This window comes from Manis pentadactyla, chromosome 2, assembly GCF_030020395.1.
Source record: "Manis pentadactyla isolate mManPen7 chromosome 2, mManPen7.hap1, whole genome shotgun sequence".
Taxonomy (NCBI): domain Eukaryota; kingdom Metazoa; phylum Chordata; class Mammalia; order Pholidota; family Manidae; genus Manis; species Manis pentadactyla.
This window is the reverse complement of record NC_080020.1, coordinates 211257197-211279791: the sequence shown is the minus strand read 5'-3', so window position 1 is coordinate 211279791 and position 22595 is coordinate 211257197. Positions and strand designations below refer to the sequence as shown.

At 49.4% G+C, this 22595-nt stretch overlaps 1 protein-coding gene across 2 annotated transcripts in view; it reads right to left on the bottom strand.

Moving 5' to 3' along the window:
- Positions 1-7526: 7526 nt before the first annotated feature.
- Positions 7527-22595, bottom strand: part of XDH (xanthine dehydrogenase) — a 51349-nt gene continuing 36280 nt past the window's right edge. For both annotated transcript variants that reach the window (XM_036903625.2, XM_036903629.2), the window contains 13 exons: positions 22151-22237; positions 21714-21905; positions 21375-21520; positions 20484-20565; positions 19841-19936; positions 19077-19205; positions 18327-18401; positions 16169-16221; positions 14393-14507; positions 13571-13636; positions 12014-12202; positions 10543-10719; positions 7527-8861 (listed from right to left, as the gene is read on the bottom strand). In XM_036903625.2, the coding sequence (XP_036759520.2) occupies positions 8811-8861; positions 10543-10719; positions 12014-12202; positions 13571-13636; positions 14393-14507; positions 16169-16221; positions 18327-18401; positions 19077-19205; positions 19841-19936; positions 20484-20565; positions 21375-21520; positions 21714-21905; positions 22151-22237 (1458 nt within the window). In that variant the 3' untranslated portion in view covers positions 7527-8810. The remainder of the gene's footprint in view (positions 8862-10542; positions 10720-12013; positions 12203-13570; positions 13637-14392; positions 14508-16168; positions 16222-18326; positions 18402-19076; positions 19206-19840; positions 19937-20483; positions 20566-21374; positions 21521-21713; positions 21906-22150; positions 22238-22595) is intronic.

Sequence of the window (22595 nt, the reverse complement as noted above, 5' to 3'; positions counted from 1 at the left end):
CCATAGTCACATGTGCCTCATGGCTCATTGCACAGCACAGATGTATCACACTCCCATCATTGCAAAGTTCCTTTGGATGCACAGTTCTGGAACATTCTTCCCTACACCTAAGCTTGGCTATTTCCTAACCACCCTTCAAGTCCCAGCTAAATCTCATATACCTACAGAGGCCTTTCCTGATGTTCCAGTCTACATTAACAGTCCCTGCTTTCTTTCTTACAGAGCCTAGTTTTCCTTTTTAGTTCTTACAACTGTTTGCAAAGTTATAATTACATGTGTGGTTGTCTGAGCTCTGGAACTATGTGGTCCTGGGATGAAATCCTGACTTCCGTACTTATTTTGAATGACAGTTGGTTAACTTTTGTGAGCCACCATCTTCCCACATGTAAGAGGGAATGTACTCAGCCCAGAGCATCATGGTGAACAGGAAGGGAGGTGGGGAGAGCCCTTGGCACACCATGAGCACGCTGGGTGTATGTGCATTTCTTTCACATTATCACATCTCCTCTGCCCTGCCACCCTTCTCTGTGGTCTCCTCCCCCTCACACTGCATCTCTGGCTTTGGCCTCTAAGATGCGTATCCCTCAGTCCCACTCCTCTAAGAGAGGCCTTTAGTTCTCTTTAAGCTGCCACAACTCAAGGCTCAACTGAAATGTTTCTCTGACACAGAGCCTACCTTGTTTGGGCCCTTCCTCATTGCCTTCCCCGTCTCTGACTGCATGAAGCCCACCGACCCACCCAGAACTCATAAAGGCTCACTCCAATCCTGGAAATGCTCTCAGAGTAGCCCGTGAACACAGAACCTGGCCTAGAGTGATCCCATTCTTTTTCTAGAATATTCTTGACCAATTCATATCTGTGGACCACCTGTATCAGTATCCACTCCAGGGTTGTTTAAAATGCAAAAATTAAAGGAGGATCAGTGAGTGACTTATAAGAACCTTCATGGTGTTCCACGGGGCTAAGTATTATACACAAGAAGCCTTGATCTAGAACAATAGATGTGCCTACGTTGATTCCTGAAAATGCAGCTTCTAGAGACCACTTGCAGAGATTAAATGGGTCAGGATTGGGGCACAGCCCCTAGCTGCTGCCCTGACGCCCCCTCTTGTGCCACAGCACCAACACCTTTTCTTTGTACCTCAGGAGACCCCACCTGGAGCCCTCGGGAGCAACTGGACAAAGTTAGCAACTAATAACACACACGGGTGCCACCAAGAGGCCCAGATGAAGAAATTCGGGAGGGGCCATTCACTCTAACAGTTGTGACTGTCCACGGGCCCCCTCCGCACTGCGGCTCAGAGTTGGATGACATCCTGTTCAACAAGTCCATCAAAAAAGCCCTTGTTGTATCCATGTCAGGGTTGTTTATGACAGCTAAACCACTTGGGAGCAAGCCAAATGTCAACATTGGGGGATTCGTTAAATAAACCATAGCGCCATCCATACAATAGAGAACTACGTATCCATTAAAAATAACATCGAGGAAGAATATTAATAGACACGGGAAGCTGAGTGGATATATTGCTAAGTTTTAAAGGCATCTTACAAAGCCAGAGCATCTATAGTTGTTCTGTCTGGGTGTTAGGTGTTACATTCATCTTCTGACTTCTGATTAACTTTGTGCAACAAATACATAATATTAAATAAAAGTTATTTATTAAAGGTGCCCAGCCTCTGCACTGTTAAACACTGAGGAAAAAGCACACACAGGAAGCATAGAGATGCTCCAACAGCAATTTCGCTGAGGTGAGTGGCAGTGCATTTTCCACACCTCCCAGGTCGGGGCTCTGTGGCTGCCTTACTCCCGTTCAGATGGTCTTACTCTCTCCAAGAGCTTGCACACATAGCTCATCATCTGGAAGAAACTGGCTGGCTTACACCCCAAGAGAGGCTATTCTCACTGCTCCTGGCATGTGGTCGGCCTCCATGGTTTGTTCTTTCCATGCGGCCCCCGCCACCCCCTGAAAAGCCCTCAGGCATGGCTCAGCATGTGTAAATTCTACCATAGTGGGAGGCAGGATAATGGCTCTCCAAAGGTGTCCACTCTGTCCTCCCTGGCGCATGTAAACATGTTCCCTGGCATGACAAAAGGGACTTGGAAGATGTAATTTAGGTTACAGACCTGAAAATAGGGAGCTTATCCTGGATTATGGGGGCAGGGGGGCCATCTAATCACACTAGCCCTTAAAAGCAGAGAACTTTCTCCACTTGCTGGGGTTGGAAGAGATGTGACAGCAGAGGAATTCAGAGAGATTCAAAGCATGAGAGGGACTCAACCCCCAAAACTAGAGGGGGCCACATAGAAAGCATAAGAAAGAATGTGGGTGGCTTCTAGGAGCCAAGACAGGACCCCAGCTGACAGCCAGCAGGGAAACATGACCTCAGTCGTACCACCACCACAAGGAAGTGAGTGCAACCAACAACTTGAATGAACTTGCAAGTAGGTTCATCCCCAGAACCTCCAGAAAGGAATGCAGCCCAGCCAACACCTTTGATTTTTGACCGTGTGAAACTCTGCACCCATGCCTCTGACCTACAGAACTGTTAGATAATGACTCTTTTAGCAACTTTCAAATATGCAATACAGTGCTATTAACCACTGGCAGCATTACAAGGTGTTGTTGTAATGTAGTTGCCTCCCAGGTGAGGTGGCTTCTGTTTCAGCAGAGGGCAGTTCCCCAGATACCAGGTAGCAGATATGAGTCGGTAATAGCCAATACTTAGAGAAACTGGTGACTTGCAGCCCAGGAAAAGGATTTCCAACCGTGTCTACAACTACACAGTATAAACATGTTTGGCCATTAAACTTACAAAATTTTGTACAGAGGCTGGGAAAATCTTAAAATAGCAAAGAATTGACATCTACTGAGAGGCTGTGCTGTTTTCCATGGGTTCTCATTAACATTACACCACCAGCAGTGGGTCTTACTGTCCTCCTTCTGTAAATGAGCAAACTTAGGCTGAGACAGAGAGAAATTTGCCTGGGAGAGGAGCTCACAAGCTGCCAGAGCAGAGGATTCATCGATGCGCAGCCGGCCAGGGCTTTCCAACTGCAACCCTGAGGCACCCAGCCCTTAGGGAGCTCGGGGTGCTAGTGGTTGAGGAAGGAGAGAACCCGAGGAAATGAGCACTGAGCTCCTGCAAGCCAGTGCCCTCGTCAGCTGAGCTCCACAAATTACCAGCAGCTCAACCTCAACCACATCCCCCAGGAAGGTGGCACTCCTACCCCCCAGCCCAGGGGCAGGGTGGGGGTGCCAGGGGAGGATGGCTGTTGCTGGACTAGAGTAGCTCCAGGAGAACCTAGACCCGGTCCAGAGCCTCCGGTACTGTGGGACCAATGCCACCAATCCCAAAGGCCCCGTGACGTGCATAAGGTCCTTGCGAGAAGCCCTTGGCCCACTCCAAAAGGGCATAGCACACTTCTACTCAGTTTTTCCTGGGGCCCATGACTGTCCAAGTGGGTTGGCGAAAGGGGGCAATACCCCATCCATACATTTTGTTGTACATACATCCCGCACAGGGTCCAACCAAAAAGTCCTTCCTCCAGTCTTTAAGTGACACTCAGGGCCCCCCAGCGGGTGTGGAGGACGACTCCGCCCTGGGGTGACTGGCAGTGGTGATTTCCCCCCTCCCTCCTGATGCCCCTGGCCCTGAAGTGGCTGTTCTTGGTCGCTGTGAGCTGGGCCTCCTCCTTTCCCTTGCATTCAGAGACTGGGATGGAGGGGAGTAAGAAGGTAGAGAGATGTGTGAGTGTGTGTGTGTGTGTGTGTGTGTCTGTGTGTGTGTGAGTGTGTACGCAAGCTTTCCAGAGCTAGCAGCCAACTTAAGTGTGTAAAGTAAAAAATTAAGAGCCAGCACTACCCCACTGAAAGAGCTCAAACTTTGGCCTCGGTAGGCCCGGTTTTAAGTTGCTCCTCGTTCACTGGGTGAGAGCAGAAGTGCCCCTGCCAGGTGCCCAGTTCAGGGGTTTCCCTGTGTTTTCTGATACCATCTTCCTCATGGCAAAGGCAAGAGCCGTCACATCCCCATTTCACAGATGAGAAAGTGGGAGTTCACAGATGTAAGCAAGGCGCCCAGACCACAGAGCAGCAAAGCAGCAGGGCCTGCATGGAACGCTGCAGTGGATTTCACAGCGCTCCTGACTGCATCCCCCCTCCCAAGCCTGTTTTCTCATCTGTAAAATGGGTATGATTGTAACATAGGCATGGTAGGTTTAGTTACATTACACAATGAAAGGTTAACTGCCTGGCAAATTGCTTAAAGAATGTCAGTTGTTTCCATTTTCAGGCATGATTAAACAGCATGAAACCAAAGTGAGGGACTGGCTCCTTTCAGCCTTTCGGTGAAAGCTAGGGTGGGCCTGATGGGCCCTTTCCCCCAATCTCATCGTGGCCCTTAGCCACAGGAGGCGGGGAGCCAGCCCTCCTCCCTAGCCTAGTGTGCTGGGGGAAATGACGTGTGTGCGAAGCTGAGACATGCTGATTGGTCATTTTGTCATTAGTGTCAAAATACAATAATTGGAACTGGTCTCACCTGGTTTAAGACCACACTGATCCGTGTGCTGCCAGGTGACCACAGCCCACACCTCATTAAGAGTTTGGCTCATTCTTGCATCTTCCCGCCCAATGTTTTGGAAAGCTCACACCTGTACTCCTGGTGGAATGTCCCGTTTACCGCAGGTCAAAGGCCTGGAAGGGGCCAGTCTGCTCTCCTCCAAGTGTTTTTACCTCTTTCTATCCTCACAACTGCCCAGCAGGAGAGGTATGATTACTCATGCCTGTGTTGCACATGGAAAGACTGAGGCTCCAGGGAGCTAAGTGACTTGCCCCAGAAAGGAGAGGGAAGGGGAGAAGCAGAGGGGTTTGGCCAGCTGCAGTGTTATGCTCCATTCCTAAATAGCCCGCGTGGGCCAAGGCGTGTGCCTGCCACTAGCCAAGGTGGAAAACACCTCCCCTTAAGAACGTCATGCTGCGAGGAAAACCCCTGGAAATACACCATCTCTCAGGAGCATGAACACAGGGCAAGTGCGGGGGCCAGTTAATCTTTGTCAAGAGCTCAAAGTTTAGGACAAGTGGCTGCACCGAGGGAGGGCCCTCCAGCTAGGATGCATTGGAAACAGGGATGCCAGCGGAGAGGGCAGCTAGCCACAAGCCGCTCAGTCACCCAGAAATGTGCTCTGTGCTCCCGCGGTGATGCAGGAGCACATCATGGTAAGGCCCCCTCCCCCACATTCAGGGCTTAAGCTCAGGAAAGGGACCCTTGGTCTCAACTCTCAGGCTGTCACAAAGGCACAACAGAGAGCTCTGCTCCCAACTTCCCTGTGGGGGTAGAGGTCAGGCTCGGACAGAGGAGGAAGGAGAGTATTTCTCATGGGTCACAGTGGAGCAAGCTGACCTGAGGCTATTTGTTCCCGGGACATTAACACTGTCTTTCCCTCCGTTGGGGTTACAGTGCCCCTCCCAGCAGTCCCCTTGGGTGGCTCCCTCCAGCATGGCCACACTCCTCACCCACACGGGAGAAAGGGCAGCCCAATCTGGCTTTCTTCCTGCCCCTGCCCTGCTGCCTCAAGCTGACCCACCCACAGCTTCTCCTGCAGCCCTCCTGGTCTGTGTCCCCAGGGTGTCCCCTGAAGGCCCCCCTCCATGGTACGGAGGGGAGAACCGCCCCGCCGTAGCCTGCAGCACACACAATCCTCCCTCTTAGCTTCTCCCTGCTTCCTTCTCTTTCTCCCTCTTTCTCGCCTTTGGTCAGAAGGATGTACAGCTTGCCATCTTCAAAGAAATCCTCTCTCCAATCTCTCATACCAAACTTCTATTTCAATCCTGCATGTCACTGAGGTAGGCGATGAGCTGCAGTTGAAAAATCAGCCTCAGCCCCCATCCCTACAAGTCTTGCACAGATGACTCAGCACCTCATTTTGCATCAAGAGGGTATTTTGCATGTACAGGTTTGTCCCCACCTGCGGGGCTTCAGAAAGCAGCCCATTTTAGCATGCTGTCCCAGGAGCTTAGGAAGCAGGAAGGACTACACCCCTCCTTGCCAGGGTGTTTGTCTGGAGTGCTGAGCCCTCCATATCTTCTTCCCAACCAGGGTAACTAGATTGCTGACATATCCATATGCAGCAATTGGACCCAACTGCATATGAGAAGGATCACTTGACTAGTGGATGTATGATTTGAAGTCTGGACCAGGATCAGGCAGAGTTGCCTTAAGCCTGTCTCTCCCACGAAAGGGCTGTGGGACCCTAAACAAGTCAGGTACCCTCTCTGGGCTTACATTTCTCAGGTCTAAAACAAAGAGCTTGAGCTTGATAGTCCCTGAGGTCCTTCCAGCTCTGGGATGCTGAGTTGGTCTGGAGAATTGTGCAACGCCAGGGCCAGTTGGGTTCAAGGGCAGAGATGACGCCAAAAAACCTGTGGGAGGTGACTAACAGTTCCATTCCCATCTGGGGCAGCTTTGTTTCAGGTGACAAGACTGTCACAGGATCTGTCTCCTGCCTGAGGGACATGTACTCCCCCAGTTCAGAAGAGACAAAAGGGCAGCCCCTGTCCTGGAGGGCCCCAGGGTGATGTCAAACCTCAGCAGGTCAAGGAAGCTGTAGTTCCGAATAGCCTTATCCCAGAACCTAAAATAGGCACCAGATGGAATGGTTTCCAGGCTTCCCCTCAGCTAAAGATAAAAATACCATGGGCTCAGGGATGTTCCCAGTCATAAATCAATCAGCGAGGACTATTTCTGTTCTCCTTTGCCAGGGGTTCCTCCTGTGACCTCCATCCATCGTTCTCCCTGTCCTGGCCTCCTGGTCATCTTGGGGCTGGAGCAGGATGAGTTTCATCAGGTGCCTTCAGAGAACAGTTCAGCAGCCTGGCTGCACCGATGTGGGCATCCTAACCCTGCCTAAGGTGAACAGCAAGGCCTTCGGGTGCCTCCACTGGCCTCTGCTGGCTCCCGGGAGAAACTGCAGGCAGTGTTGTCCGTACCTCTTGTGCAGACACCACGACCAAGGGCCCGTACTTTACAAACTTGAGGCAGGGTCCAGACTAAGGCAGCAGGGCAAGGCCCAGTGTTTGAGGGCAACATCTCAGCACGACATGATGACACAAGCATGTGCTCGTTTGATATGCATGACCATTCTGCCTTGCCTCTGTTCCTAAGGTCAGCAGGGAGTTCACAGCCATCATTCAGCCTTCATGGCCTAATTACAAGACCCGTCTTAGTCTCAGGCAATGTCCCAGGACATTCCAGAAAAATCAATGAAAAGGACCTGAGTGGATTTCCCTGTAAGCACCAGTTCAAATTCTAAAGCTCTTCAGTTTTAGTTGTGCTGTAAAACAGCCAGCATATCTAGAATACTGAAGGAAAAATTTTAAGAGTGTACGCGCGTGCATGCACATGTATGTGTGTGTGTCAGTGAAGGCATGTGAGTGGTGTGTGCATTCTTGAGAAATGAAGGCTGGCTGAAATACAGCAGATATTAGCATTTGATGAGATTAATGATGATTAACAAGCAGTTCTCACAAGCAGACAGCTGACAGTTTCATTTATTAGTGACATCAAGCACCAAGCTCAACTGTATGGTGTCCACTACCTCCTTCCGTGGCCAGACCCACGGGCCCTGTCTGGCAGAAGGCTGAGTGCTTTATACAGTGAAGGCACACGTGACAGTGTCCCACTGTCCACTGAGCACCATGTAGCCATAAAATCACCAGAGGGGATGTTTGCTTCCTCCTGTTCTTTTTGCCAACCTCAGGAGCTTGGCAGAAGGAAGGTAAGCAGAGATCATTAGGCCCAGATATCACATCATAGTAAGGGAGCCAAGTCTTTGATAGCTGCAGATCCCTTATATAACAGGGTTTGGGGCATGTATTTATAGACTTACAGAGCTGGAAAAGACCTTAAAGGTTATTCCAGTCCAACCCTTTCATTTTGCAGGAAAATGAAGTACAGAAGAGTTAAGTGACACTCCCAGGTCACACATAGTTAGAGACAGCCGAGATGAGAACCCAGGCTCTCTGACTGGTTTTTTTTTCTGGCTAAGCTTGATTTCAGTAGCATCATCTCTAGATGGAAATTACTGTAGCTTCAAATGAAGGTTTTTAAACTTGACCTTTTTTTTTTAATCCACAAAGGGGAAAAGGAAGAAACCTAGCACCTAGCACATTGTAGATGTTTAATAATTGAGTTGGCTGGCTTTTCATGTTCTAGAATAATTTTACTTCATTCAGCTTAACAAGATTGGATTCAATCAGCCTTGAATTTAATTCTTTATTCTCTTCAATGACACAAAGGTGGTTATAGATTTGAATCTCATGCCCCTGTTCCACTGCAAATTTGAGTATAGAGCTGAGGTTATAATATGATGTTCACTGGCTTGAAGGAAAGGTTTTCTGAGAAAGCCATATGGTTTAGAGTAACTTTGGTTTGAAGCTTCTGGCAGTCTGTGGGAATCCTCTTTGAAGGACAGCCACTTTTAGCACTTGAGGTTATGCAGGCTGTCCAGTGAGTTGAGACAAAGCACAAACTCTTCCTAAGCCTATTTCAAAGACATGATTAAAACAGACATGAAATCACCATAACTGCATATTAGCCACTTGGACTTAACAGTTATAAATTTGCTTATTGTTATGTTTGCAGATCATATTTTTTATCAAAATCTTCCAAGACATTCGATGTTCTTCCAAACACCATCCTGAAGAATCACAGCGTTGTCATCTTGCGACTCTTATAGATTCGTGTGCTGCAGGGCACGTTCAGGCTCGGTGGAAGCCCCGGGTTAACGTAAGAAGACTCTGCTGGGGCCTTTCTCTTCAGACCCTCAGAGACCAGGGTTTACAGTTTTCAGGTACGCCAGTGACACACTAAGAAGGAAATATAAAGAACTCATTGACAGCGTCTTCCCATAGGGTGGGACACGATGCCCCCTCCTGCCTGTCCATGCACGTCACCTCCCACCACTGCCAACCCACCACTCCTCTGTAGTCCCAGCTGTGGGGAATGCTCCCAGGACAGGACCCCCAATGTCCTAGTCACTCATTTATGTTTATTGAGCAATTTGCATGTGGTAGGTACTTTAGCAGGCTCTGCAGATACAGGGATGGCCAGGTCCAGGTGGTCCCTTGTCACATGGTACTCTCAATCCTTCAAAAGCATGACTGGTTCACAGAACCAGTGCGCATGTAAATCCACTGCTGGGAGTTTCAATCACTGGTGCATTGTAACACAGGGTTACATAGGGGCATGGATCAGAATCTTTCCTTTAGGTCTGGGGCCTCAGAGAGGCTCAATAAATCACTGAGTTCTCCATCAGATTATTTTCAAGGAACTAACTTTGCAACCTGTGCAAGCTTATTGGGAGCCATGCAGCACAGCACCTCTGCTCGCAGGGAGTGGGGTTCAGCTAACTGTCAGCACGGAGGCCATGGTGGGAAGGTTCTGAGCGATGGGAAGGTTGCTGCATAGCTGTGAGCATCCTCACTACCTGGGAGCTGCACACATACTCTGAGTGGGTCTAACCCCATAAATAAAGCTCTTGGCAGACCTGAAGGGTAGCTAGACCGGGAATCCATCAGCCTCTCTCACCCTCAGTGCTGAGGTCTAGGGTGACAGAATGGCTTGCCCCAGAGGCTCTCTTATATGCTTCCTGTCTCTGGAACACTTTGGGTCCATGACTATCCACTTCACCTCTAAACCTCGAATACCTACAGACTTTCTCATCTAGTGTGCAGGAGGAAATCCAACTTGGGCACACCAGGAAGAACTTGGTTTTACTAACTCAGCAGAGGCTGCCGCTGCAAAGACAGCCGGAGAGCCCTGTGGGTGCCGCGCACACCGCAGCTCAACCTGGAGGCTGAGCTGGGTCTGAGGCTCCAGCGGTGGAAGACACTAGCCTTGTATGGCCTTTTTTGACAGTCACTGTCCACTATAAGTACCATATAGGGGCTTCCCCAAAATGAGTGTGACAACCATGGAATTCCTATTACACTCTGCGTATAGTCCTCCAAGGTAGTAACCAATCACCACACGCTGCGATCATCAGGTTTCCTATAAGACAGCAAAGTCTTCAAGGGCAACTTGGGTCCTCAGTATCAGCATGGCACATGGTAATCAAGTAACAAATGTGGTCCATCTAATTAATTCATTCATTCATTCCTTTTTCCCCTCCTCTCCATAGTATCTCACACAGTGTCTCTAACCAAGAAGGGTAGCAAAAATACTAGTGATAAGCAATCAAGATGGGACTCTTCTGAGTTTTATAAATCACCCTCAACTTCATGAAGAAAAATGAAATACAGTGCGTGACAGCTGTGCAAGAAAAGTTCCTCTCAGGAGGCCCAGCTGCAAGCTACACCCTGAAGGGGGCTTCTTGCTATCTCCCTGCACCTCCAGGTGCAGCCTAGTGAAGGGGTGTTGACCTTAGGATGCCCAGGTGAGAGAGAACCTAGCCTCTCACGCACCTCTCTGCAGAACCTTCCCCTGCAGTGTGCAGGTCTATGTCCCGGCCTCCCTGGGTGGACTGAGCAAGAGCACGAGGCGTCATACCAGAGTGGTGAACCTGTCCACGCAGGCATTGCGGATCTTCTCCGGGGTGGCGGGGCTGTCCAGCTGGAAAAGCTCCTTCATATTATGATCTGTGTGCTGGGCTCGAGCTGCACGGACGGCGTCCTTGATGGCAAAGAAGATGGAGGCGGCCAGGAAGAGGGGCGGCTCCCCGATAGCCTAAGGAGACAGAGTGAGGGACTGGGAAACAGGCACAGGGGCCCCAGCGTCCACACCAGGAGGGCTGGTGATGCCGGGGAACCCCGCCAGCACTCAGGGCCACATTTAGCAAGGCAGGACCGGCCGTCACAATGACCCACAGAGCAATCAATCTGGTAAATGACTCAACCCTGTTGGCATATTTCTTTTAACTCTTACTATGTGATTTTCTCTGATGATGCCACGCAAATACAATGTACCAGTAAAAGTTATATTAAGTAATTGTATTTTATAGACAAATTTGACATGAATTTTAACCCTTTTTCACAGTTACAAGCCTAGGGGAATAATAAGTTGCAAGCCACCTGCAACTCTGACGCCAGCATTTATAGGCACCATCATTATACCTACAGCATCTGCTGGAATATAGGCATCATGCCAAACAAGAATTAAGACATTTTCAACCAGAGGCTGTTTTGCCCTCAAAGCATATATCAGACACTACCTGTATCAGAATCATTAGGCACACCTGATAAAAATGCATGTTTCAGGGCCCTGCCTCAGACCTACTGAACCAAAATTTCTAAAGGTGAGCCCCACAGAACTGCATTTTTATCATAAGCCCCACTGAATTGCAGGCATGCTGAGTGTGAGAGCCAATGACAAGGATCTCAAAGAGTCCAAGAGCTTCCCATGGTAAAGTAAGCCATGAGATGAATAAATGGGTGTCTCACTGGTTACAAGCGATTGATTATCTGTCTTCCTTCTTACACCTAGGAACACATCAGTCAGCTTAACTGAGGTTCAACCATTCTTTCATACTTACTGGTGACAGGGAGGAAACCAAGGGTGGTTATACACCTTTGGGCATGCTGACCAAGTCTTAAGGTCAGGTGGCAGCCACTGGAGGAGAAAGGGTGTGCATGGCCCTATCTGCAGTGAATAAGCCGACTGTTGTGGGACACGGGTGCTGCATCTGGGACAGCATCTCTAGGAGCAAGCATCAGGGATGCACCTGAGGCATGGGTGTAGGTCAGAATTTAACCTACAGGACTGGGTGAAGGAATCCCTCTGAGTGCACCCCCAGGAGCTCACTTCAATAACACGGGGGTGGTGTCACCCTTAACCCAGTTCCTTGGTTCTCAGCAGGACTGCCCACCCCTCCTCCGCCATGCTGAGGGTAATGTCAAGCCCTCTTCTTTCTTCCAGTCGAACGCCCTGCAGACACACAGGCCAGTGGCCAGAGCCCCTCACCACCACCCACAGCCTCCCACAGTGCGGCCAGGAAGGCAGCACAGACCCAGGGCAGCCGCACCTTGGATGCATAGATGGCCTTCTTGTTGGGGCAGTCACGGAGCAGGGACACACTGAACTCAGTGGGGATGCTGCCAAACGCAGGGATCTTGTAGGTGCTGGGGCCGCGGGTGTGCAGGCTGCCCTCTGGGGAGTAGTGCAGTTCCTCCAGGGTGAAGAGTCCAAGGCCCTGGACGAATGCCCCTTCCACCTGCAGGGCGGATGGAAACTGTGGCTCCCGTGCCTCCCTCACCCACTGAGAGACAGGGCTTCCCACAACAGGCACCAAGCCCCCACCTGGAGCAGGGCCTAGAAGGAAGCTGAAAACAGCCCTCCACTGCTTACGTGGCTCCTGGCCCAGTCCAGGATAACCTACTTGGGTCTTTGCCAGGCACTGGCATAGGCTGAGAAAGGCATTAACCCTGAAGGTCAGTTTCAGAACCTGTCAGCCAAGGATCACACAGTGGTAGGCATAACTTCCCATTAAAACCTTCCAAGGGCAGCTGACGTTCCTTCCAGGTTTCCACTAGGGAAATGGTGACCCCAAACTGAGAAGCGAGCCCACAGGCTGGCAGGTGCTGAGCACCACTCAGGGGCCCATAGTCCTCCTGTGTGTGGAGGGGGACCTGTGCTTTTGAGCAGCCCCACTAGACAGAAGGATGGTCTGGGACTGCAGATGCTAGGCTTTTTGGACTGCCCTCTGGCAGAAAGAATGCCCCTGCTGTACAGAGCTCTTTTAGGGTGCCTGCCAGGCTCTGCTGGCCCGCACATCTGCTCTCCCAGCCTCACCGCTCAGAATTGTAATATGTTGTGCTGTGGTTGATGAACAGTTGTTTTGATGTGGAGGGAGGTCAGGTTCTAATCATTTTTGTGTCTGCAGTGCCTGGCTCAGTGTCCGCCCATAGTTGGTGCTCCCCAAATGGTTGTTCAATGAATTAATGAACAGACTGACTAATGGCTCAGTCTCTGTGTACTCAGTAATTGTTCATTTCTGAGAAATGATTTACATTTTCTCCACTTCAAGAAGTACTTCGTTTCTTGATTCCTCCCTCTTTCTCCTCCTGTTCCACCTGCCCTGCCCAATACTCTCTTTTCTGAAAGTGATTCCCTTTGGGCCCTCCCTGCCATCCTCTTGCTCAAACCAGGGTCATTTGCCCCCACCACTCCATGCTCAGTGGCCTTTGCTTCCTGGAGTATAAAAACTGTCCTGGGTGGAAGAGGAATGAGAAAGAGAAGACCCCTCCGCATGCACATCGATCCCAAACTCAATATGTATCCGCACTGCACTCCCTCTCCAACTGTGCATGTGTGTGTGTGCATGTGTGCACCCCGGTGTCTTCACCATTCATCATCTTGCTCCCTGAGGTGTGAGTGGGCCTTGTCCAAGTTAATCCATGTTGATTTGTCTCTGCCTCAAGAGCTGAGTGGGCTCTCATCTGTCTAAATCCCACTGTGGGGGAGACTCACTTGGTGCCACATTCAGACCTGCTTATAAATGACACTAGACCAGATGCTGTGACTGGGATGGGACACATCAGTGACCACGTCCATCACCTCCCTGGCCCCCTCTGAGCCTTACCTGTCCAATGTCGATGGCAGGGTTCAGACTGGAGCCAACATCCATGACAATGTCTGTGCGGAGGTTCTAAAGTGAACAGCAAAACAAGAGCAGTTTCAGATGAAAGGGATGTGTGGAATGATGGACAGGTGTTGGTGACCCTCAGATCATTAAGCACCAACCCAAGTAGTACTTCCACAAGCAGACGCCCTGAGCAACCTAAAGCTGGAGTGTTCATGCTCCCTACTGCCTTCATCACACTGAAGTTTGGGCTCTCAGAAGCCGCAGAGGGGACAGCAATGGCAATGTTCTCTCAGTCATCAGAAACAGCCGGGCACATACCTACACACAGTCGTAGGAAGGGCATGTCCCCAGCTCGTGGGGCTCAGGCCTGAGTCTGGGTAGATTATGTAAGGAAGGCGTTCCATAGGCTGAATCCAGCCCATCCTATTTTAATGGGGCCTGTGAGCTAATAATAATGGTTTCCACATTTTTAAAAGACAGACTAAAAATAAAAAGAATATGTTGTGAAACATGAAAATTATATGAAATTCACATTCAATGTGCATAAATAATATTTTATTGGAACACAGCCATACTTACTTACCTATGTCTATGGCTATTTTTATGCTACAGTGATAGAGTTGAGTAACTGAGGCAGTCTTTGTGGCCCAGAAAGCCTAAAATATTTACTCTCTGGTCCTTATAGGAAGTGTGTCAAGCCATGATGTAAGGCATTATTTTCCCAACTAGGAAGTTTGCCTCTATCAGCTCTTGGTATTACAATTCCGTTGTTTCTCTCCTGGTTTCCCCCTTACTACTGAAGCTGGGCACACATCTTACCTTATGATCCCCTGTTAAGCAGTCAATTTCCACTTCAGAGCAAGCCACCCCATAGGTGAAGTAGTGGAAGGGATTCCCTGAATTTGTCTCAAAGTTGTAGCCAAGGTTGGGTGTTCTGGGGGAGGAAAGAAAATACTGCACATGTAAAATGAGGGATGTGCCCTGCATACAAACATAAAACAGATGGTTCCAAAATTCTTAAGATCCCAGGGTTTTTTTTTTTTATTCAGCTGTTCTTCAAAAAAGCCCATGTGTTTTGAATATTTTAAACTTGTTAATGAAATCCAGGTATTGCAGAGCACTTTTTCTCTGCCCTCTGCTCTGTGTTGCTAATGGGCCTCATGGAATATTCTGTACAGCCAAGCAGCATATGTATTATCATGCTGGGCTTGACATGGTAGAAACAGAGGTGACAGATTTGCCTGAGCTCATGAAAGACACGGAAGTCACACTCCCAAAGATCTACTGAGTTAGAATTCAAGATCTCAGAACCAAAGATTCTGCCTGTGCTGCCTCCTGGGCTGTTCAGACAAGTTCGCCTGCTCAGAGGGCTGCTCACCTTTCTCAAGGTGAAAGTTAACAAGACCAGAATCTCATGCTGGCCTGGGTGCATCTTTAAGTAGCTGCTTGTTTGCAATACTCTTTACCTGCTGGCCTCTTCTAAATTTCAACAAATGATTTGAGGAAAGTGTTATGCAAATGTTCTCATATATTTTTTTCAATCCTATCTTACACAATTCCAGTTTTGCAAGACTCCTATATTCATGTGTATGTGTTAGTGTGTGTGTGTATTCTCATGCCCAGGGTTCACAGTATGAAAGGTGCGCTGATGTGGTCAGAATCTTCATGAAAACAAAGACATTACAGGTTCACCCAGAGGAAACCACTATATTGTTTGGCCTCTGACTTCACTATCTTCATATGAGTGTTCCCTTACAGAATCCCAGGTTTATCAACTCCAAAAATGAAATAGGAACTTGTAAGAAAATCTGCACCTGTTTCTGTGCATGAAGGTCAAATATTACATAATCCAGGAAGCACTGGCAAAACATTACCTTAAAATAAGTAGATAAATATATATGTATATATATAAAATACTACTTTTCAAAGCCACTGATCTGTGAAAGAAAAGATCCTAGTTAAATTTCCCAGAGAAAGCTGAAACTTTACAGCTGACAGTCAGTATGATCGTGTCTTTCTAAATCAGATGGGCAGGGCTTCTAGCCCTTCGTGCTGCTACTGAATTTCAGAGTTGCAGAAGATATGTGCTGTTTTCTAAATTTCACATTAAACTCTACTGAGTTCTGTATTTTGTAACAAGACCACGCACTCTAATACCTTCTCTCATTCCTTTGGAGGAAAACCTCCGTAAAGAAATCTGATGCACATAGAGTGTAACACACATGGGCAGCTCAGAACACTGACAACCTGCTCTTGCAGGAGAAGGCTGAGGGTGGAATGGTTGCTAACAGTCCCACTGTGTCAGGAATGAGGAACCAGGCAAGAGGGAATCATGGGTTCCCCAAGGGGAACAGTATACATGAAGACCAGAACTAGAAGGTAGGGCTTCCGACAGGGCCGCTCATGCTTTCACCTCCTTGACACGTGGTTTGGTAACTGTTTGTATTTTAGAGAATCTTTAAACTGAAATTAGTTGAAGTCCATTGAAGAGATCAGAGTTTTGATGGAACTGCTGACAGCATTCAGTGCTAGAGGGGACTTAGAGGTTAGGATGGCAACACACGGTGAGACGGGCAGGACCAGTGCCATACTTACTTATAAAACCCAGTAGCAGACAAACTCACAGCATCTTGGTAGGCAGCTATGACCTGACGAAAGGAAATGGACGTCAGGAAGGGATGAGCATGGTTTCCAGAAACCCTGCCCCAGCACCAAGCTTTCAGAAGCTCAGCCTCCTCATCTGGAAGTGTCCAACTCTTTTCACTAGTGATTTCACTTCCACACCTGAGCTCACCTCCTCACTGCCACCCCTGCGCTAGGTCCTTGTCATCTGAAGCCTGGGGTGTTACGGTAGCCTCTTAACTGGTCTTCCTGCCTCAGGTCACCTCCCCACCCTGCTCTGCAGTGCAGCCCAGCCAGACTGATCATCCCAATACACCACACTGCCCATGTCATTCTCCTCTGCTAGAGCTTTTGATGACCCCCCATTGCCCAGAGGGCAAATTCCTGACACTAAGGACCCCAGTCCTCCCTCTGGCTTTAGGGAGCACCCATAGCATGGCAACTCCAGCCAAACCGGGGTGTTAACCGTTTCTCAACCCTTCCATATTCCCACACCCCTACATGTTCATTCATGTGGTTCCTCTGCTGTATCTGCCCAGATCCTTTTCTCCCCTGAAGGATCAGCTCAGGCTTGCCTCTGCGGCCATCTCTGCTCAATGAATACCCGCTGCTCTGGCCATTATAGCAGCAACTCGTGATACTGCTCATTTGATATTTAACATGCTAACATTTTGTTTTTATTTATACCTTCCAAAGAGTAATCTACCCATCTATCCATCCATCCTCTCTTTTTAACTATGTAGTAGGTGTTTTTTGGTATCCACAGCACTTGCACATGTGAAGATCTGAGTTGTTGTTGATATAATTTGTATCATGATCATTGTCAACTACCAAGCTCTCTACCATGTGCCAGATGCTATGGAGTACTTTGCATACTTTATCTCAATGTCCCATAGGCCCCTGCAAGACCAGTACTATTGTTACCTTCATTTTACAGATAAGAAAACTAAGGCTTAGAGAAAGAAAGAATTTCTTTAGGATCCTTACCACACATATAAAGTACCAAATATGTATATATGTTGTGGTGACAGTAATAATGTCTTGTTTTTCAGTACAGTAGTGACACTGAAGAGATTTGATGCCTGCCATCTCTTGATTACCCCCTTTTGACAATGGCCTTTATTAAGGTTATCTGCTTACAAGGAACATTGGACTACATGGTTAGTAGTTGAGGACTAAGCTCAGGACAATGGATTGTAAAGGCTGTTGTTGATACATTGATACTGCCTGACAAATCCACGCTAAAATCTAAGCTACCAAAATCCATCTGCATGGACATGGTACTTGTGTGGGAAGGGAAGCAGCAGCCATGTGACGCATAGTAAGACAAGCGGGTCTGAGAGAAATGGCTTATTTTCTTTGACTCTATTGAGGGAGACACATACTATCTGAGCTGGGTCATGAGCACTTACATTTTATATGTCACTACTGTGCCCAGTTCTCCCACTGCAGCATCAGGGGATGGTGACACAGGGCGGCCATTGATATTTCTGCTTGTTGGAGGACCTGAAGTCCCCTGCCTGAGAGAGACCCCCTTGTGGCTTCCCTCCGAGGGTTTCTGACATGCAGGCCTCCAAACCAAGTATCAGAGAACTGGGCTCATTATTCTTATGAGTCATTGCTCTGTCACTCCAAATTCATAGAAATGATATAAACTCTTGGGTGATGCCACTTCCCCACTCCCTCACAATGGACTCTCTGTGGCCCAGACTCCAGTTCTGGGTAGGGGGGATGCTGCCAGGGGATGCAGAGAAGGCAGCTCAAGGAGACCAGGTGTGTCAGGTAAGCTGGGTGGGGGACCCTCCAAGTAAGCCGAGACTTCACAGTGAGACATTTTCAGCAGTCACCTCCACTCCTCAGGCTGGGGGCAGCCAAAGCCCCTAATGCCAGGGGGTTGTCAAGATCCTGGATCAAATACTTTCCTCCAGTGACTCCCCTCAACCATGCAAACAGTAGAGAAAGGGGCCCAGCAAGATTGAGCACTTACTCGTCCTGTGAAATCATACAGACCACCTCAACTTCCCTGCCTGTGTGACCAGATCATGATCTGTTCCTGCTGGGGTGGGGACAGAGGCCCTGCTCCCAACTCTCCTCTCATTTGCAAAAGCAACTTGGATCAGCTCAGACTTACCCAGTCTTCCCAGGAGCCACTAGGATTCTTTTTCTTGAAGGGTTCCAGCCTTTTCAGGATGGTCTGACAAGCTTCCTAAAGGAACACATCCACCACACACCAGTCACGTCAATCCTTTGCACTTACTGGCCCCTGCAGATCCCCGAGGGCACTGCACAAGGCCACCTCCAAGTAATACTGTGCCTGGGGTGCCACATACGCAGCCTTGCTACCCACCCAGCACTGACCAAACCTGGGGTGGAGGCCACGGGACCCTGAGAAAGGACCAGCACTGGCCTGTGCTTGGAGAGTATGCTGACCCAGTTCTCAGGCTGACAGAGGATGGAATGTTTGAGGGATCCCTCAGGAGGTGCCTTTGCCCATCAAACTCCTTTGTTTGATTACATCCTCCGTGTGGGAGGGGAAGCAACTGGGTCTGACCTGGCTGACCCCGCAATCAAATCCAATTTTAGCCTGTTGTCTGGGGCCTCTTCTATACCAGGCAGTACATCTATCTTCCCAGAGCCCCTCTGCATTCCCTCCAACTCTCCTCCCCTGCTACTCATCCTTCCTGGCTTTGACGGAAGCGATCGCGGCTCGAGGGCCTCTCGTAGCTTGGGGTTTGGAGGAACAGCTTTCTCCCGGGTGAGAGAGCCAAAAGCATGGCCACAGCCAAAGAGCCTGCAAGGACCATCCTAGCTCCCCCCGGGACCCTGCAGGCCCAAATCCCTTGGCTGGCCCTCAGCTCTGCAGGCGCCTCAGGCTCCTTACGTAGATGGCCTGTCCGTTGAGGTCGGTGCTGACGGAGGCGGCCGTGGGGGAGGTGTTGGGCACCGTGTTAGTGCTCGTCTCACTGATGTAAATCTTAGAGGTGGGGATTTTCAGAGCTCTGCTGGCCACCTGCAAAAAGAGGTGACATCGCCCTCTAGGTAAGGGGTCATAAGCATGAGGCATGGCTGCCTTTTCCCTGAGATAGAATTCAAGTTTACTATTACAAGCAAGAAAATAATTTTGTGAACTATAATCCTGTTGAGACTAGGATATTTTCCTATCTGTTTGAATTTGAAGCAGAACTTCATGGAGTGATTTGGATGGATGAAAAAAAATTCATTAACCTAATGGTAATTAATAGTGCCTTTTTAAACTAACACTGGCTTTTTAAAAAATCCAGTTTGGCCAGTCCCACGAGCCAAGCAGGTGTGCCGACTCTAATCCAGCTCCATCAGCCTAGCTCCACTGTGAGCTACCTTTACATACACAATGCCCCCACCTTACACACAAGGTCACAGAGCCCTAAAATGGTGGTGACTAAAGTGACCTCAGTGATCCCCTGGCCAACCCATTGGCATGGGGAAGAAACTGAGGCCAAGGTGGGGAGAAGACTTGCTTAGGTCACAGGTAAATGAGCAATAGAGCCAGGGCCAGAGCTAAGGCCTGCTTCTGCTCCTGGTATGTCCCGCCACGTGCTTCTCAGCATCTCCCCTCACGCAGACACCACAGTGCCCGAGAGGACTCCCGGCCTCCAGGCTGCTCACCTGCACCATCTTGGTGTGAAGACCTTGGCCCATCTCAGTGCCCCCATGTATCAGCAACACAGAGCCATCCGTGTACACGTGAATCAGAGCTCCTGCCTACAGGAAAAGAAGGACACCAAACACAAAATTCTCTAAATCCTAACTCAGCTTATGGCTTGAGACCACAGGGACTGGAGCCCAGGAAAAAGAAATCCAGCAGCAGCATTTTAGACAAAAACCTTAGACAAAAACTAAACAGTATAAACCTTGTGACTTAATTGTATAGCCTTGTGGTAGTTTGAGAAATTCTTTTCATCTCTCTCTCTGGCTCCCATCCTCAGAGGGAAGCAGATCAAATACCTTGTCCTCATTCTACCAATGAAGAAACAGGATCAAAATGGCAGAGCAGCAGTCCATAGCCCTACAGCCAGGAAGAGTAAGAACTCGCCCTCGATCCCAGCTCCCTGCGTCTCAAGCTGCTCCCACCATCCCGTGACACACTGGACAGACAGGGAGCTGCAAGCTCAACTTTCACTGAAACGGCAAAGACCTCCTCCAGTCCGCCCTCTCACCAGTGACACGGGCTTTCCCTCGCAATACTGTAGATGGGGGGAAATGGGGCCCCAGGCTAACAGAGAGGGACAAAATTATATAAAGTGATTACCTGATTCAGGAAAGGAAGTGTGAAGCTTATTCCAAACTTGGTGGGGATTATGCACAATCCTCTCTTTTTCCAACAATTCTCCCTAGAGAAAAAGGGACATTTTCATAGAGCCTTCTAGACCATATTAATGTTAGCTTGGACCTACTTTTAGTCAGCATCTCTAAAATTGGAACGAGGCATTCTCAGACCTGCCCATATAGTTGCAGTCATAACTGAGTTGTGCCCCAAATGTGCAGACAAAATAAAAAAGGTTGGAATCTGGGCTCTGGGTCCTTCAGCTGCAGCTGGAGCAGGGCCCGTCCCTGAGTCCTGTCTTTACAGTATCATGTCTCTTCCTCACTGAGTGGCATCAAGTTGGGTCAGAGAGCCTTGGTGATCTTGCCCTGTGATTGTCCCAGACAGCAACTGCTGCTCGCTGACGATAATGATAACACTTGCTCTGTGCTTTACACTGGATTTTCTGGGTAACTCAGCGAGAAAGAAAGAGCCAGCATAATCATCTCTACTTTACAGAAGATAGAACTGAAGCCCAGGGAGATGGAGTGACTGCCAAGACCATGCTTACAGATCAGTGTCTGGGGCAGGCCCGTGACTCTGGTGCTCTTAGTCCTGGGCTGGTCTTCTCTAGAACATGGTATGTCCAGAAGGCAGACACATGTGTAAAGATGGACCACACTGATGGGCCATGATTCCAGGTGCAGGCAGTGAGCCCCGGGCTGAGGACCATTTCGGGATCTTACAGAGACGGCTACGGATGCCTTGGTGCACTCAGCAGCCTCATGTGCTGCCCATCAAACCCTTAGCTTCATATTCTGAGCTCAGCCAAAAGGCTGTAGAATATGAACCCCGGGAGAGCACCAGACATCGGACTCCTCCCCTCCCAACGCTTACTTGTTGAACTTGTCGACTTCACTCTTCCGAGCATGATACCGAGAGCTTTCGAGGCATTCGTCCCAGCACCTAGGCAAGGTGAACCCCTCAAGCTTCTGGTTGAAGTGTGTCAGGTCCCCTTCTTTGTACATGTTCCTCCTGCGCACCTTCCCAAGGAGAGAGACACCGAGACCTTGTTGGCAGCAAGCAATGACAGGGGGAAACCTGGAGCTGAGCCTCCAGCCCCATCCACAGCACCTGCCTGTCCTCTGCCCCACAGAGATGGCCAAGACACAAAGTCACTGTCCCCTCAAGGGAGGCTAGCCCACTCTGACCTGTGTCACCAAAATCCCAGCTTACTTCTTCTGCAGGGAGCCCACAGGTCACTGCAACTTCGCTCATCCAGTACTCGGCGATGAGCATACCCTGGGGGCCCCCAAAGCCCCGGAAGGCCGTATTGGAGGACAGGTTGGTTTTGCACAGCCGCCCAGTGCCCCGGATGTTGGGGATTTTATAGCAGTTGTCCATGTGGAATAGAGCCCGTTCCATTATCTAAAGCAGAGGAAAACAAAATGGGGGAGAAAGTCACCACACTGTACATAAGGTTTTGTAACTGACTTTCCTTGCTTAGTAACATGGTCCCCTCTGTGCTGCTGAGATGAACCAAGGATGGAGGACATGAGTGGCACCGGCTGGGAGGCCACTGCAACAGTAACAGGTGAGAACTGAGGAGGCCTGTGCCTGTGGGTGCAAACCACCCAATCGCCCCCAGGAAGTGGGCAGCAGGTCCCACTTACACTCTGAGAGAGATCCAGGGTGTTCCCGGCGTTGCTGAAGTGATCCACCTCCAGGGCCACAACCGTCCCTGTCTTCATGAAGCCAACCTATGGGAAGGGGAGTGATTTCTCAACAGTCCCCCTCCTCTGCTGTCTCTAATGTCCCTTCCCACTTACGCTACCTGGAGGAAAGAGATACATCAAGACTTCACACCACAAAAAAAGAGATCATTGATACGTAACAGGTAGAGAAGGGAGGAACCACTACCCCTCCATGGACAGACCCTTGGCTCCTCAACCCAGGACACAATTCCACACCCTCCTCCTTCCCTCTACCTCCTCCCAGCTCCTGTTCTGCAAGAGGGAGTAAGGAGCAGGGAGGGGGTGGTGGCTGGCAAGAGAAACTAGGACCGATACTAGAGACACACTCACAGCTTTTGGCCAGCAGACAGAAAAAGTTACACTC